Source organism: Melopsittacus undulatus, chromosome 10 (assembly GCF_012275295.1).
Source record: "Melopsittacus undulatus isolate bMelUnd1 chromosome 10, bMelUnd1.mat.Z, whole genome shotgun sequence".
Classification (NCBI taxonomy): domain Eukaryota; kingdom Metazoa; phylum Chordata; class Aves; order Psittaciformes; family Psittaculidae; genus Melopsittacus; species Melopsittacus undulatus.
Genome location: NC_047536.1, coordinates 8,947,558 through 8,961,409, shown reverse-complemented (window position 1 = coordinate 8,961,409; position 13,852 = coordinate 8,947,558). Strand labels below are relative to the sequence as shown.

The 13,852-nt window shown below is 52.3% G+C and overlaps 1 protein-coding gene across 2 annotated transcripts in view; it reads right to left on the bottom strand.

Annotated features, from left to right (window-relative positions):
• Positions 1-1,098: 1,098 nt before the first annotated feature.
• Positions 1,099-13,852, bottom strand: part of SH3PXD2B (SH3 and PX domains 2B) — a 73,039-nt gene continuing 60,285 nt past the window's right edge. For both annotated transcript variants that reach the window (XM_034066767.1, XM_034066768.1), the window contains 7 exons: positions 12,974-13,108; positions 11,400-11,504; positions 9,251-9,368; positions 7,803-8,029; positions 7,212-7,261; positions 6,615-6,740; positions 1,099-5,713 (listed from right to left, as the gene is read on the bottom strand). In XM_034066767.1, coding sequence (XP_033922658.1) covers positions 4,217-5,713; positions 6,615-6,740; positions 7,212-7,261; positions 7,803-8,029; positions 9,251-9,368; positions 11,400-11,504; positions 12,974-13,108 — 2,258 coding nt within the window. In that variant the 3' untranslated portion in view covers positions 1,099-4,216. The remainder of the gene's footprint in view (positions 5,714-6,614; positions 6,741-7,211; positions 7,262-7,802; positions 8,030-9,250; positions 9,369-11,399; positions 11,505-12,973; positions 13,109-13,852) is intronic.

The following is a 13,852-nucleotide window of genomic DNA, read 5'->3' as shown; positions in this document are numbered from 1 at the left end:
AAGCAAGGCAGCTGCAGTTGTGGCCCCACTCCTGTGCTTGTGCTGGGGCTGTGGCAGCAGCAGCCTGGGGAACACGGTGGCTGGCCAGGGAAGGGGTGATGCAGGCACAGGAGGGCTGCTTTTCCTTTTCTTCTGTTTTTCTTTTTTGTAAAGAAAATAATATATTTTCTTATTCTGTTTTGTTTGGGTTTGTTTTTTTTAAGGGTTGTTTTATTTTGTTCTTTTTTTGTTTGTTTTGCAACAATACCTGGCTCGCTATTTCACAAGCAGAGGCCAGCAGAAGGCTGCTCTCTAAACTGTTTATATCTCTAAATGTACCAGCTGAAGTCAGACACCAGTCAGGCAGCCTCAGATGTGGTCTAAAGCAGGGTGGAAGAAATCATTCATAACTCTGCCCTGGCAAGAACACGGCCACATTTAAGTGTTTGCATGGAAAACCTCACAAGCCACAGGTGGCAAAGGAGCCCGGATGGCTGTTTACACCAAAAGGCCTTTTTAGAAACTCTGCTGCCTCAGTTTATCCAGAGAGCTGATCCCTGCGAGCTGCCAACAGGCTGATACTGCCAGTCTCAGGCCACAGCGTGACTTTGCACCACACTTACCATTAGTGTGAGGATCTGCTCCAGCTACTGTTGGCCCAAACCTGTGAGAGCATGGAGGATCACTGCCTGCTCCCATCACCTGCATCCACAGCCCCCTGCCAGCCTGGGTACCACTATGCAAGCATCAGCCCCAACAGAGCCTCCCACGGCTGAAGCCCCATGGTAGTGTTCTGCCAGCTCAAGTGCAATGCCTGATAATGCCCAGACCTCCAGCTCTTGCAGGATCTGTGTGGACTAGGTGGGTTATGGCCATCTGAAAACCAGGGAATAAGCATGGAAGAGGCTAATGGTCCCAGGCTGGGCAGTGGTGAGCTCTTCCATGTCCTTTTCCCCCTCCTTGCCTAGCCTTCTCCAAGCACTGTATGCATGAAATACCACACACATAACCCTCTGCCAGAAGGAACTTGGGCTCTGGGGTCTGATACTTACTTTTGCCTGAGTACATCTATACCAGCCGTCATGCAGCACACCAGACATAGACCAGCCAGACACGAGGTCACAAGGGTGCTTGAAACCAGTCAAGCAATTTCTGTTTATTTCTTAAAAAAACAAAAAACCAACAAAACCCAAAAATGCTAAAAAAAAACCCCAAAACCCCACCGAATTAAAAAAGAAATCAACCCCATAATGGTGAAAGTATAGATACGGCATTTACACAGCTACATCTATCTTCTGCTGACCCCCCACCCTCCCACAGTAATGTAGATTTATACACACATAATATAGCAAGACAGACAAACAAACGGGCTTTGAGAGCCTGCGGGGTGCAGAGAGGACCTCCAGGCTGCCAAGGATGTGCTGAGCTGCAAGGACCTCACAGCACCCGGTTCTTCTGCCAGCCATGGTGATGCCCCTCCTTGCTGCTGCGTTGGTGGTGGGAAGGAGAGAGGTTGATCTTTGGCTGCTGGAGTGATGCGCCCTGTGGCCAAGCTCAGGGTATGAAGTCTCCTGGCTGCCCTCCTCCTCCTCACGAGGTAGTTGGGGAGTTTGGCCACATTTGTTGTGTGAGGTACAGAGAGGAGGCACAGCCTGGCAGAGGGCACAGATTGGATAGGGAGCAAAGCCCTGCCAGCCCATTGCTCTCAGCATCTTCCTGATAGGAGCCATTGTCCAGCCTGTGGTCCCTTTGCAGACGGAAGAGTGGTAGGAAGGGGTAAGGCTGCAGGTGTTGGTACCCTGCTGAGGGTCATCCCCTACTCGGGCACTCACCTGCCTCCTTGTAAGCTCTTTGGGAACAAGGGAGCAATCCTGTCACACACTCAGTGAGCCAAATACAGTACTTGTGTCAGCAAAATGAAGCACTACCAGTTCTGAGGTTCAGTCTGGGAGGAAAGCAGAAATAGCCCTCATTTGGTATGGAGGCCACAGAAATAGCATTGTCCCTCCTGAGGAAAGGTGGGGACAGTGAGGTCTCTGAGACAGAGAAAGGAGAGACACTTCTGAGATTAAAAGGCCATTCAGAAAAGAGAGAACAAGGACACAGTGCCACTGAAAAGGATGCACAGCCCTTCCAGCCTGCTGTGTGATACTGCTAGAGCGGATGGGGACACAGCTCCAGCCCCCACCCCAGATACAGCAGGGGCTGGACTGGGCTGCTGCCAGCTCTGGCTTAATTCATCCTGTCCCCATTCCTTTCCAAAGCAAAAGGGGTTTACTGGAGCAAGAGATGCACAGAGACAAGGCATTGTTGTTCCCCCAGCCCACCCTGCAGCTCTCCTGCGAGCACATCAACACCTCGCAATGAGCCATGCAAAGAAATTTGTTATTGGATTGGGTTGCAAATGTATTGCTTATTGCCAGCTCAGGTGAGTCATCCTGATCAGGGGCTGATGTGCCACCAGAGAAAACTGGAAGCAGGAGGAAGAGGAATCAGCTGCAGACTGGGGTGAATGAATTCCCACAGTTAAACACAAACCTTGGGGCTTCTGGATATGACACTGGACTGGAATGGTCAGGACTTCCCTATCTGATAAACCAGGACTGGGACAAGCTGCCCCATCAGCCTTTCAAAATGAGCCTGGCCTGAAGCACCACCATTTTCATTCGGTACACAGACAGAAATACCTTAAACTCCACATTTCCAGAGAAGAAAATAGGGGACAGAGAAGGCAGTGAGCATCTGGGGGAGTGGAGAACACTCCTTCAATTCTGCCAGCCTCAAATTAAAGGGAAAACTATAATTTTCAGCAGCAAAACAATGTGGCTGCAGAGCTGCAGCTGCAGCGCTTAACACTTGCAATTAGACTAGAAAGGGCAACAGGGCTTGGTCAACAAGAAACCCACAGAAGCAGTGGGTTTAAAGCTCCTCTGGAGAGAGGAATGTGGCCCTAAATCTGCAAGTAGCCAAATACAGAGGGAAGAAAGCAGCACTGGGGAACAACAGCACATCTACTCTCAATCCTCCTGCTAGGACAAGCAACACTGTGGGCAAGATTAGGCTGTGCAAGCAGGAATGGCAGCATGGAAAAACCCCAGGGTCTGCTTGCCCTGAAGACCCTCAGACAGCCCAGCAAGCATGGTGAAAGCAAAGTACCTGGAAGACAGGCAGATGGGTGAGAAACAAAGCAGGGAGCCCCTGAGCACCAGACACACCTCACAACTGGTTGTGATGAGGAGCTGAACTCCCGTATGCTGCATTGCACTTGATAATATCAGCACCTACTAAAGGACCCACCTCCTGGCTGCTGCCCGCCAGCCTGGGAAGCTCTGTGGGTCATGGGAATGGGTGATCCCCTCTTAGTCCAACAGGCAGGGCAGTCTGTGTGGGAATGAAAGCAAAGCATCCTTTATCCAGGGCTCCTGGGGTCAATTTGGTCCTCTGTGCCTTGCATAGTATTCTTCAGCTACCAGAGCAAAACACCTCTTGTTGTTTGGTTGCGATACTGCAAGGGAGAAGCCTGCATAGTGTCCTGGATCAGCACAGAGAAGACCTGTTATATACGTGTGTGTGCATGTGTGCATTTGTCTGTGTTTTTTTTATCCTTCAGGAGGATGCTGAAGTTAACACTTGTCATTTTAGAGCAGGGAAGGACTAAGGGACAGCCCCATGGCATGCACAGGGGGTAGCAAGTAACGGGGTGAGCGCAATGCCTGTGCCTGCATGTGCATGCAGAGCTACAGGGACCCCATCCTCAGCAATCATTCCTCCTTTTTGCCACGCTCCCTATGGTTCTGCTACACATCTGGACTAAGCAATGTGACCTACAACATCTGGCCATGACCCTGAGCTTCAGGGAAGGCAAATCCTTTTACACAACCAGATTTCCCTGGCTGGTACCATTCCACAGCCCGTACAGGTGGAACAATGTCTAAAAAGGGTCATCTCCCCAGCACAGAGAACCATGGTAACCATTGTATGCCACAAAGCTTGGCCAGAGCATCTCTGGCTGCTCCGGGAGACATGGGGAGGAGGGCAGATGGAAGCACACAGGTGGGGAGGGAAGGCTGAGCTGCTTCCTTCACGCTGCCACCAATGGGCACCAGCTGGGATGCGTGGGATCTCGAGTATTATCTTTTGTTTAAAGCCAGACTCAGGGAAAACTATAAATTAATCTGCTAATTAAATACTCAGGTGAGAGACCAGGGAACCTCCGGCTGTGCAAGCAGAGGAGCAGCTATGGCTTCTTCCGCAGGTAATTGGAAGGGATCCAGCCCTCCCAGCATGGCCCTCCAGTCAGGACCTTACAAAACCACCAGCCGCTGCTGTTCTTCTCGCGAACTTCAAACAAAGTCCCTTCTTTGAAGCTGTTGGTCTCCTCGTCGCCTTCAAAATCTGCCACTGCCACATACAGAGCTTCCCTGGTGATGTCCGGACTGGAGACAGGGGCTGAGGTCCTCTCCTTGGCTTCCCCTCTCTCCACTGGCTTGGATATGACCTTTGGGCTTACGCTGCTTTTTACTTTGGCTTCGTCTTGGATGGAGGCGGACAGGAATGGTTTGGCTTTCGGAGGAACCAGCATGGGCCTCCCCGGCACTGGGGATGACCTGATTTCAGGTGCTTCCCGTGTTGGGACCCTCAGCTCTGCTGTGGGGACAGAGGCAGGACCCCCTGTTTTCTTAGGAGGGGGTGGTCTGCGAGGTGGCACCACGGGGCGTTGTGGTGGGGGTTCCCTGGCACCCGAGGGGTTTGCTGGGCCCAGGGGGGGTTTGGGCAGCACCTCTTTCGTGGTGTGGCTGTCCGGTCTGGGCAGGGGTTTGCTCTCCATGCCTGGTCGCTCCTGAAACCTTCCAGAAGGCTCTGAAGGGGCCATGGTGCTACTGAAGGAGCTTTCACCAGCAGTGCTGTCCTGCTCGGAGGGTTTCTCTGGGCACTTCGCAGGTCTGAGCTTGCTGCGCAGGTTGCAGATGTCCAGTTTATCATCAGCTGGTGCTGGGTCAGTCCTGGGGGCTGCACCGGGTTTTGGCCTGATCTGAGGTCTTGACTTCAAGAATGGATTCTGAGTGATGGGCTCAGGCTTGTCCTCCACAGACTCAGCTTTTGGCTTCGTTGGCTTGACAATGGGCCGGAGGTTTGGCTTCTTCACCTCCTTGGCTGACACCTTATGTCCACATTCTAGTCCCATTTCATTTTTCAGTTGGAAGAGTTTGCCCTTCTCTGGTTTGATCTCTGGCTTCTTCATGTCCTTAGGGGCTGCTGACTGCTTGGGTGGAATCATGGGCAAGATCATGCCTGGGGGCTTGGGGGGCGGCCTCTGCCTCTCCAGTAACTCACCTTCTGACTTAATGATGGACTCCTTCCTGGGCGGCAGGCTGGGCTTCTCCTCTGTGTCACGGTCCGAGATCTCCTCATAGCCACCAGCAAAGGCTAGGTCCCCGCTCTCGGGAGCCTCCTTCCCCTTCCAGTCTTTGGCCCACTTCCCACCACAGTCCATACCATTAGGAGGAGCCTCCGGCAGTGGACGGCAAGGTCCTGTTGCTTCCTCACTGGTGCTGCTGTCAGCTGCAGCATCCCCGAGCCGGAGCTGAGCCATCTCACTGGGAAGTGGAGCCAGGAAATTTGGCCTGGATGCGTTGCTGGTTTTCTTGTACTTATCGATGAAAGTAGCAGGGGCCCAGCCTTCCTTCTCCTCAATCTGAATGTACCACCAGCCACTCAGGTTCTTCTCAATAACCTGCCAAGGGGAAAGGAAACCTCAGACATCCATACAAGAGTGCTCTCTGCACAGAAGGGGATGCTCACTGTCTCTGAACTGATGTCAGGGTGGCACATGGCCCCGGTGCCTCTCTATCCAAAAGCCATGTAATCACAGCATGGGTATCTTAACGAGAGGCGAACATGGTAACAGCCTCTGGCAGGGAAGGGGACCTGTGTGCCATGGGACTGCGGAACGTCATCGCCCCGTTGCGGCTGCTGCTGAACTGTCCCTATCCCGGGATCGGGACGCCGGGTACCAGCGGTGGCCACTGCGCGGCACTGTTGGAGCGACCAACGGGCAGCGATGCTGCGTGGGCCGGACACCACCAGACACGGTCCGGGATTTGTGTGCTCCACAAGTGGGGCTGGGGCCTGAGAGGAGCCCACTGGGGCAGCTGTGAAGAGAAAATCCTCTTAAGGAGGCACAGAGTACGTTTTGAAAGGCAAAATCACATCTGCAGGAGGAATTCTGCCAGGAGAAAGCAATTCGGGAAGGGCTTTTGAATTTAACCTGGCCTAATTAAGGAAAAAACCCATACTTTCTACCCCCATTTGTGCTGTGGTTTTAATTTCCATTAGCTCAGACAACACAGCACCCACACACTTGCATGATAGGATGACAGGAGGGCACCAAGAGCACTATGGACTCCAAAGTCTTGTGAGCTCATACAGGTGTCTCTCCCACTCTGAGAGAGCCCCAGGATATTAACAGTCCACAGAGGCAATTGCATGCATCACCATGCTCAGTTTCCACCCAGAATACTACGGTGAGCAGATCTTCCCTGCCTGGAAAGGGACTGCCTGCCCGAAACAGGTTCCAGAGTAATGGAAGGCAGGAGCACTGCACTGATGTGAAGATGTGAGAAGCCTCATCTCACCTCTACTTTCATTCCTGCCTGGAAGCTGATGCCATCAGGGATGGTGGTCTGGAAGTCAGCGATGGTGTAATATTCCTCTTCCACTTGAGGAGGGACAGGAGGTTTGGGTAGATTCAAACCACGTGGCTATGACAAGAAAACGCATCAGCATGTTTCTACAGCAGGTGTGATACAACATCCACACAGGCCACCAGCCTGCAGAGACCCAAGACAGCACAGCCAGGCCAGGGACATCTGCTGTGCCCGTGCAGCATCCTCACCAACATAAACAAGCAAACCACTTCCAGGCTGAGCAGAATAGAGCCCAGCATTCCCCAGAGGGAGGGAGCCAGTCTGCAGCCTCCCACTAGCAACCCAGCCCTGCAGAACAGACTGGCCAAAAGCTCCTTTAAAGACCACATGAAAGAGAGGAGCCTTAGGACATCAGGGAGGTAGCGTGTGTACTCCAGCCTTGACCAAAGCACAGCCAGACAGGCTGTGACAAGCAAAGTACAGGGACAAAATCCCAGGCAAAGAATAAACAGTGACCAGAGCTCCTTTCAGTGCTCCTCTGACTCCCTTTGCCATTGTTGCTCTCTTATATCAACTGGCACTTACTATGGTGAGATCTCGGCGAGGAGGGGGTCTCTGCCTCATCTTTGGTGACTCTGTGGAAGAAGAATTTCAGATGCTGTTGAATTTCTGGCTTTTGATTGCACGTGTGTTCAAAACACACAAGTGACAATGAAAAGAGAAAGGCAAGGACCAGCCTGACCCATGGGCAAGGAAGCCGAAGGAGGAATCTATCTGCCCTGAGTAGCACAGGTCACCCAGGTTTTGAGGGTGTCCCACTGGAAAAGGAACCAGCTTTGCACCATCAGGTGCTGTTGGGAAACACAGCTGAGGTGACCATGTATACTGGCTTTTTCATTGCAGGTCTGACCCAGAAGACCTGGCTTCCAGAAGGGTAAAAATGCCCCAGCTTCTGAGAGGAGAGGCTCTCCAGATCCCCATACAATTTGCTGATGCTCAGCAGGTCCCAGGGCAGCACTGTGCTTGTGCAATGCCACCTCCAGATCTTGCTGCACAACCCACAGCACCTACAAGCCTTTTGCCTCCTTCACACCCCCTTACATTGCTAACAAGCCTACAGAAAAGACTATGCTTGCACCCCAGCCACCAGTGGCCTCCTCCCAAGCAGCCACTTACTGCGTCGGATGTCAGCATTGGGCAGGGGACGGCCGTCAAATCTCCCATCCCTTTGACCAGCAAGCACATCCTTCTCTCTGCTTGCCAGGACCTGTTGCCGGGAGATGCCATCCAGATCCAAGGCACAGGAATGGGTAGAGGAGCCTGACCCCAGCTTCTGCGAGAACATCTCCCCACTCCCCTTTTTGAGGTAGGAGGCAGGGGCCCAGCCTTCTTGGCCCTGGTACCTGTGGTGGCAACAATGGCAGTGTCACTGCACAGAGCCCCCGTGCTGGACCATGGCCATAAGTCCTTTCCCACAGTAGTAGCCCATTGCGGTCCAGTGGTGCTGAGACATTGGTCATCTCCAGAGCTGAGCTCAGAGCAAACACTGACTGAAGATGCTACACGATCTGGGCAGAACGAGCTGGTCATGCTCCATGGCAGAGACCTGGAGAGCTCCAGCCATGACTAACGCTCCTGTGCAAGCTGGCCATAGCCAGTGGGCCAAGGGCTGGGAATGGCACAAAGCCCCATTTCCTTTTTGCCTCAGCAATGGCACTAGTTCAGGAATGATACTGGCTGAGGAAGCAGAGCGGAAAACCAGAGGGCTGCTGCTAGGATTGATGTAACTGGTCTTTGGAGAAGGCACAAGCCTCTGCCTGCGCACCGGCAGCCTGGGTCCGTTCCCTGCTCTAAATCTGCACTGTTCAGCAGAGAAACCAGCCCCGTGATGCAATTGAAAACCCACATCCGCAGTGTCCTGACATGCTAAAAGGTCCCGAGCCAGCAGCAGAACCTCTCCCCACTGGCTGGGCTGCAGCCCCTACGCTCAGATGGCACCAGCCTTTGGAGCTCTCGTGGCAGCCCTCCTCCACTCAGAAAGTCAATGGATGTTTTTCTGGGGCTCTGCTGCTGCCAAGACCACAGGTTCAATGGAAGGTTAAGAAAACTGCAGCATGTGCTCCCACCCTGCTCCAGTCCAGCTGCTTGCAAGACCACAGACAAGAGAAAATGAAACACAAGTATCAGATCAGCATGGTCTGGAGTCTTTGGCCTCAGCACACCCTGCTCACGGCAGCCCTGGCCCAGACAATGGCCCTTCTCTTCTCACCTCCTAACACAGTCAGAAGATCCAGCCTGCCTCTGGAACACTCACTGGTTTTCCTACCAGCAGCACATGATGTAACACTAATGCTCTCACACCTCTTCCCCTTGCACTGCTGTGGCATGTGATGCTGTGATGCAGTCCACCTCCCAGCACAGGAAATTAGGGGATTTTAAAGATGTTCAACCACAGCTATGGTTGGCTGAAGTCCTGAAAGTCAACTAGCTTTAGTTTGTAGGGATGGAGAGAAATGACTTCTGGTTCTCTGCCCTTCCCTAGGCTTGCCTCTGGACTGTACCTCCCATGTGCTTTGCACAGCCCCAGCTGCAGTGCCAGGGAAGAGGAAGAGGTAGGGACATACCTGATTTTCCACCAGCCCTCCAGGTTCTTCTGGATCACCACCACCACAGCCCCTTTGTCCAGGTTCATTTCATCCTGGTCTCTTGCGGTATATGGGTAAATAACAGTGTACTTCTCCTCTGTTGGAAAGAAAATGCAGTTTCACAGAGATACTGTTTTATGGAAATCTGGACTCAGTCAAACAATGGTTAAAAGTGCTTTATATAAATGATAATTCTTGTTGCAATATAGGTGCAAACACACGGAGATACACAACCATTTGGAAGAGAAATGTCAGTGAAATGCACTTCAAAACAAACCCAGCTGCGTTTGGAAATGTAAACTTTGGGGAGCTAGTCTGGCCCAAAGAAATTGTCTGCAACAGTTCCTCCTCTCCCTTAGGACTAAAGACTACCTTTTATATGACAGCTCTCCTTTCACCTGCTCTTTAAGAAGCCCTTCCATGATTCCATTTCAGTTCAGATTTATCTCTTAGAGTGTTTAAAGAACTGTCTCCTATACAAGAAAATAGATCCCATGGCCATCAGGGAGTAACCCCACATATACAGATGTGCTCTCATGCACAGCTCTCAAACTGCTCTACAACGGTAGGTCTACATGAACTTCCCTGTTCAACATCTGAGTTCCCCAAGACACTTGTCAAAGCCATGTGGTGAGCCTGAAGAAGAGTCTGAAGTCCTGTCCACTAGACCAAATGATGGCAAGCAGGGACATGGATGCTTTTCCCTTCAAGAGGAAGGGAACATCCTAACAGCCATGCAGACAGCATGTCAGACAAACAGCTCCATCCATCCATCATCCATCCATCCATCCATCCATCCATCCATCCATCCATCCATCCATCCCTCACCTTGTTCTGTCCTCTCTGGAAGAAACCCAGGAAAGCAATTGCCTGTGCTTATGCAGGGCCACAATAGGGTGAAGACCATTTTGGGAAATGTCTACCTCCAAACCCCACACTTCTGAAAATTCATGTATCCACACCATGCAGGTTTCCTGGATTTGCCTCCTTGGAGCAGCACAGCCCTTAAAGGGCCCTATTCCCAACTCCCTTCTAGCACAGGAGTCAAAGCAGAAAATGTCCTGTTGCACCCAGCAGGCTTTTCTCCTCCTGACCCCATCTGAGCCATCAAGTCAAAGATCACAGCTCAGAGGATTTCCTTTTACAGGAACTAAGGCAGTTCACCAGCAAGTTGCAAGAAGTCTGCACACATGTTGGGGGAAAGCAGCAACTGCAGCCTCTGTACCCAAAACAAGCCTCAGAAAGTGTGAAGGGGCAGCTGATAGACGAAAGAGAGATGGATATGAGTGGGCCTAATAGCAGGCTGAGGAGCATGTATGGCAGGCATTGGGCACTGACACAAGCAGGGTTCATCACATGCAAAGCAAACAGACATGCAGACATGGTTCCAAGCACAAAACACCAGCAGCCAAACACGTCTCTGTGAAGGTCCACCTTGACCCCATCCACTGGTGTACAAGTCCCCAAGAGTCCGACGGCGGCCAACGTGCCTGGGCAGAGACCAGTATCTCCATGGGACTGGGAAGAGCATGTTGGGGAAGCAGGAGAAGGACAAGAGAGGACATAAGGAGGTGGCACTTCAGGTCCAAGAGGAGACAGGGCCAGAGTGGCACAGAGACTGTACTCACCTAGAGACCCCTCCCCAGTCTGAGCCCCCCTCCCACCTCCATCTCCAGGGGCATTTCAGATTTGCTCTGAGCAAAGGCTGCAACCTTGCTATTCCCACAAGGTGATCTCTGTGTGTTCTTTGTCCTGTGTGGGTTTAGAAAACACATGAATCCTCCTAGGAGTTGAGCTTTTCTCCTCCTCCACTGCAGGTCAAACAGCTCCTAAAGGAGGCACTGGGATGGCAGGAGCTGGAGGTGGCACCTTCAGCCCCTCTGTGGGGAGCAGAAAGGCCAGCAGACACACCTCCAGTGTCCAGCTGCCCCACTCTTGCTGCAGCACTGGAGCAGAGCACTGGATGGGCAGAACCATCATGGGCAGACAGGTCTGATCAGCATGTATGGGCTTGTCCTTCCCTGGGCTCATGTCCTGCCCAGGACAGGGAGGGCTATGCAGTCCTGCGAGCAGCTCGGTGCAGCTCAGCAGGAAGAAGCTGGGGCAGATGTCTCCAGCACCTTCTTACCTTCCTCGGACTGCATGGAGAACTCATCCTGGACACCATCCTGTGCCTCCAGGCAGGTCGCTGGCACCCAGCCTTGCTCCTCCAACGTGCTCACAAACCACCAGCCTGAGAACAAAAAAGCAGGCAGCTCAGCCCAGGGCTCCCACCACCCAAAATCTCACTCCAAACCACAAGCCTTGGGTCTTTGCCTCTCCTTGATGCCTACATGGGAAGCTGGGGTGACCAAAAAGCAACAGAGCCAAGCACTGTTGGACAAGGAGCACAGACAGCACCACAGGAGAATCACAGCCAAGTAACATCTAAAGGTACAGCTCCCTCCCCATGAAGAACGGGAGAGGCTCTGAGAAGCAAACAGCTCCAGCCATCAAGTTTGCTCTCCCTTTTTCCCCCCCTTTGTGGCTCATTTTCCCTCAGTCTGGGTCAGCAAGCCTGGGCTAATTAGCAGAGACGAGTCCCCTGTCTGTGAATCAATAGCTGACTCCTGCTGTGCTCTCACCTTCTTTACATCTGTGGAAACAGCAGATTTTAAAAGCTAAGAGCAAAGGCAGGATTCAAACATGAGCTCTCCCAGTGGAAACCCAGTCAGCTCCAGAGCGGCCACAAGCAATTCCGGGCCACCCTGGGTGTCCAATCAAAATAAACGTGTGCTTCTCAGTTATTAAAAGCACAAGCTATTTGTGTCTTTGGGGGGGAATAAAGAACCTCACCAGTGAGTCATTTAGAAAGACAACTAGATTGTCGGGGAGGGAATCAGCAGCTATCTGCATGGAAGGGAAAACAAGGCTGACAGGGATAAATAAATCATTTGCCATAGCTTTTGAATTGGCTGTGCTAATAGGCTTCACTCGCTTGAGGGTTGCTTTTATTTTCCTCATTCCTCAACACAGCTGCGGGTGCAACCAATGCTCTCGGGACCAGCTTTCTCCAGTTCTAAAATCTATGTTCATGATTTATCTTTAAACCCCCATAAGCAGCTCCTGTTAACTTCAGGGAATGAATTCCCCTTTTCAACAAACTCCAGAGGCTGTGCCCAGGACATGACTTGAGCCCTTTGCAGAGGTTAAGAGCAAGTTTAAGTTCTGAAGTAAGCAAATAGCTCAGCTGCCCGCCCTGCTTCACAGCCGGTTGCTTCATTGTCTTTAGAGGCAAGAACTGTGAATGCACAATGGGGCCTTTCACTGGGTACTATGGGAATGTCCCCCTATCAATAAAACAAGCCTGCCAACTCCAGGAATGGCTTTTGTCCTCAGGATCCATTGGCCGGGTGCTTCAGCATGAAGAAGCATAAAGCAGAGATTTTAAAAGATGGATGGTGCCTGGTGTTCAGCACAGGGATAAGACCTTTCCTTTAGAGACAGCCCTGAAGCCTTGTCTGTGCTCATACAGCCTGCAGACTGAAGCTGCCTCCACAGGCCACCTCAGCTAACCATCCAAGGACATCCCTGTGAGGTGTTTGAAGGCTGTCTTGCTTAAAGACCTATCAGGAAAATGCTGACGACACAGGATTACTGTTCCTTCCCTTGCTGTGCAGCACAGTAGACCCGAAGGCCCCTGCCAAGCCAAACCCTCTGTACCTGATTCATTCTTCTCAATGATATCCACCAACTGGCCCACGCACAAGCTGATCTCGGAGCTCTCCTGCTTCTGGTAGTCTGCCACCACGACATACTGCTCCAGCACCAAGGGGTCAACCGAGGCAGAGTCAGCTCCTGCACAGGGGGGACAAGAACCGACCTGTGTGCCAGGGTCAGTACCAGCTCCTGAGAGCATGGACCACTGCTCCCGAGCACCTGCTGGCCTGCAAGCAGCTCCAGGACACCCTCGGACCCCAGCGTGAGAGATGTGAGCCAGAGACTTGGGCAGAGTGAGGAGGAGAGACCAAACCAGCAGCCAGGTGAGATGGGTACAACCAGGTGAGACTTTTCACTTGCTACCCACCTTCCTGCTCACAGACAGAGCTGTCCAAGCAGCCCCACCACCACCGCAGATGCACACAGCATCCTGGACCCTGCTGTCAGACACCAAAGGGACTCAGGGCAGTCATCTGTGTGCTGGCATCAGCTGTCCCAGTGCAGGGACCAATTCAGATCCCAACTCAACATGCACACAACCTGCAGTGAGTTTTGTGGGTCCTGGCCTAAAAGCCTGGAGACCCAGGTGGAGGGATGTTTGTAGGACAGGGCAGCATCCCGCTGTCACCATTATCCTTATGTATTTCAGTCACCTTCCCACAGCTTGCCAGCAATGTTTGCACTCTCTGTTATTTGCTTCGCTAACTCTGCTCAGCTCCTCCTGATGAGATCAAAATTTAACATCAGAAAATACTAAAAAGGTACCCCAAAGAGGAGCAAACTGGCAAGATACACAGGGAGCAAAGCTCCTCTCCGCCCAAGAAAAGCCCGACACCCGGTGGAGAGAGGGATGCTGCTGTCCGGGCTGCACCGAGCCCGTGC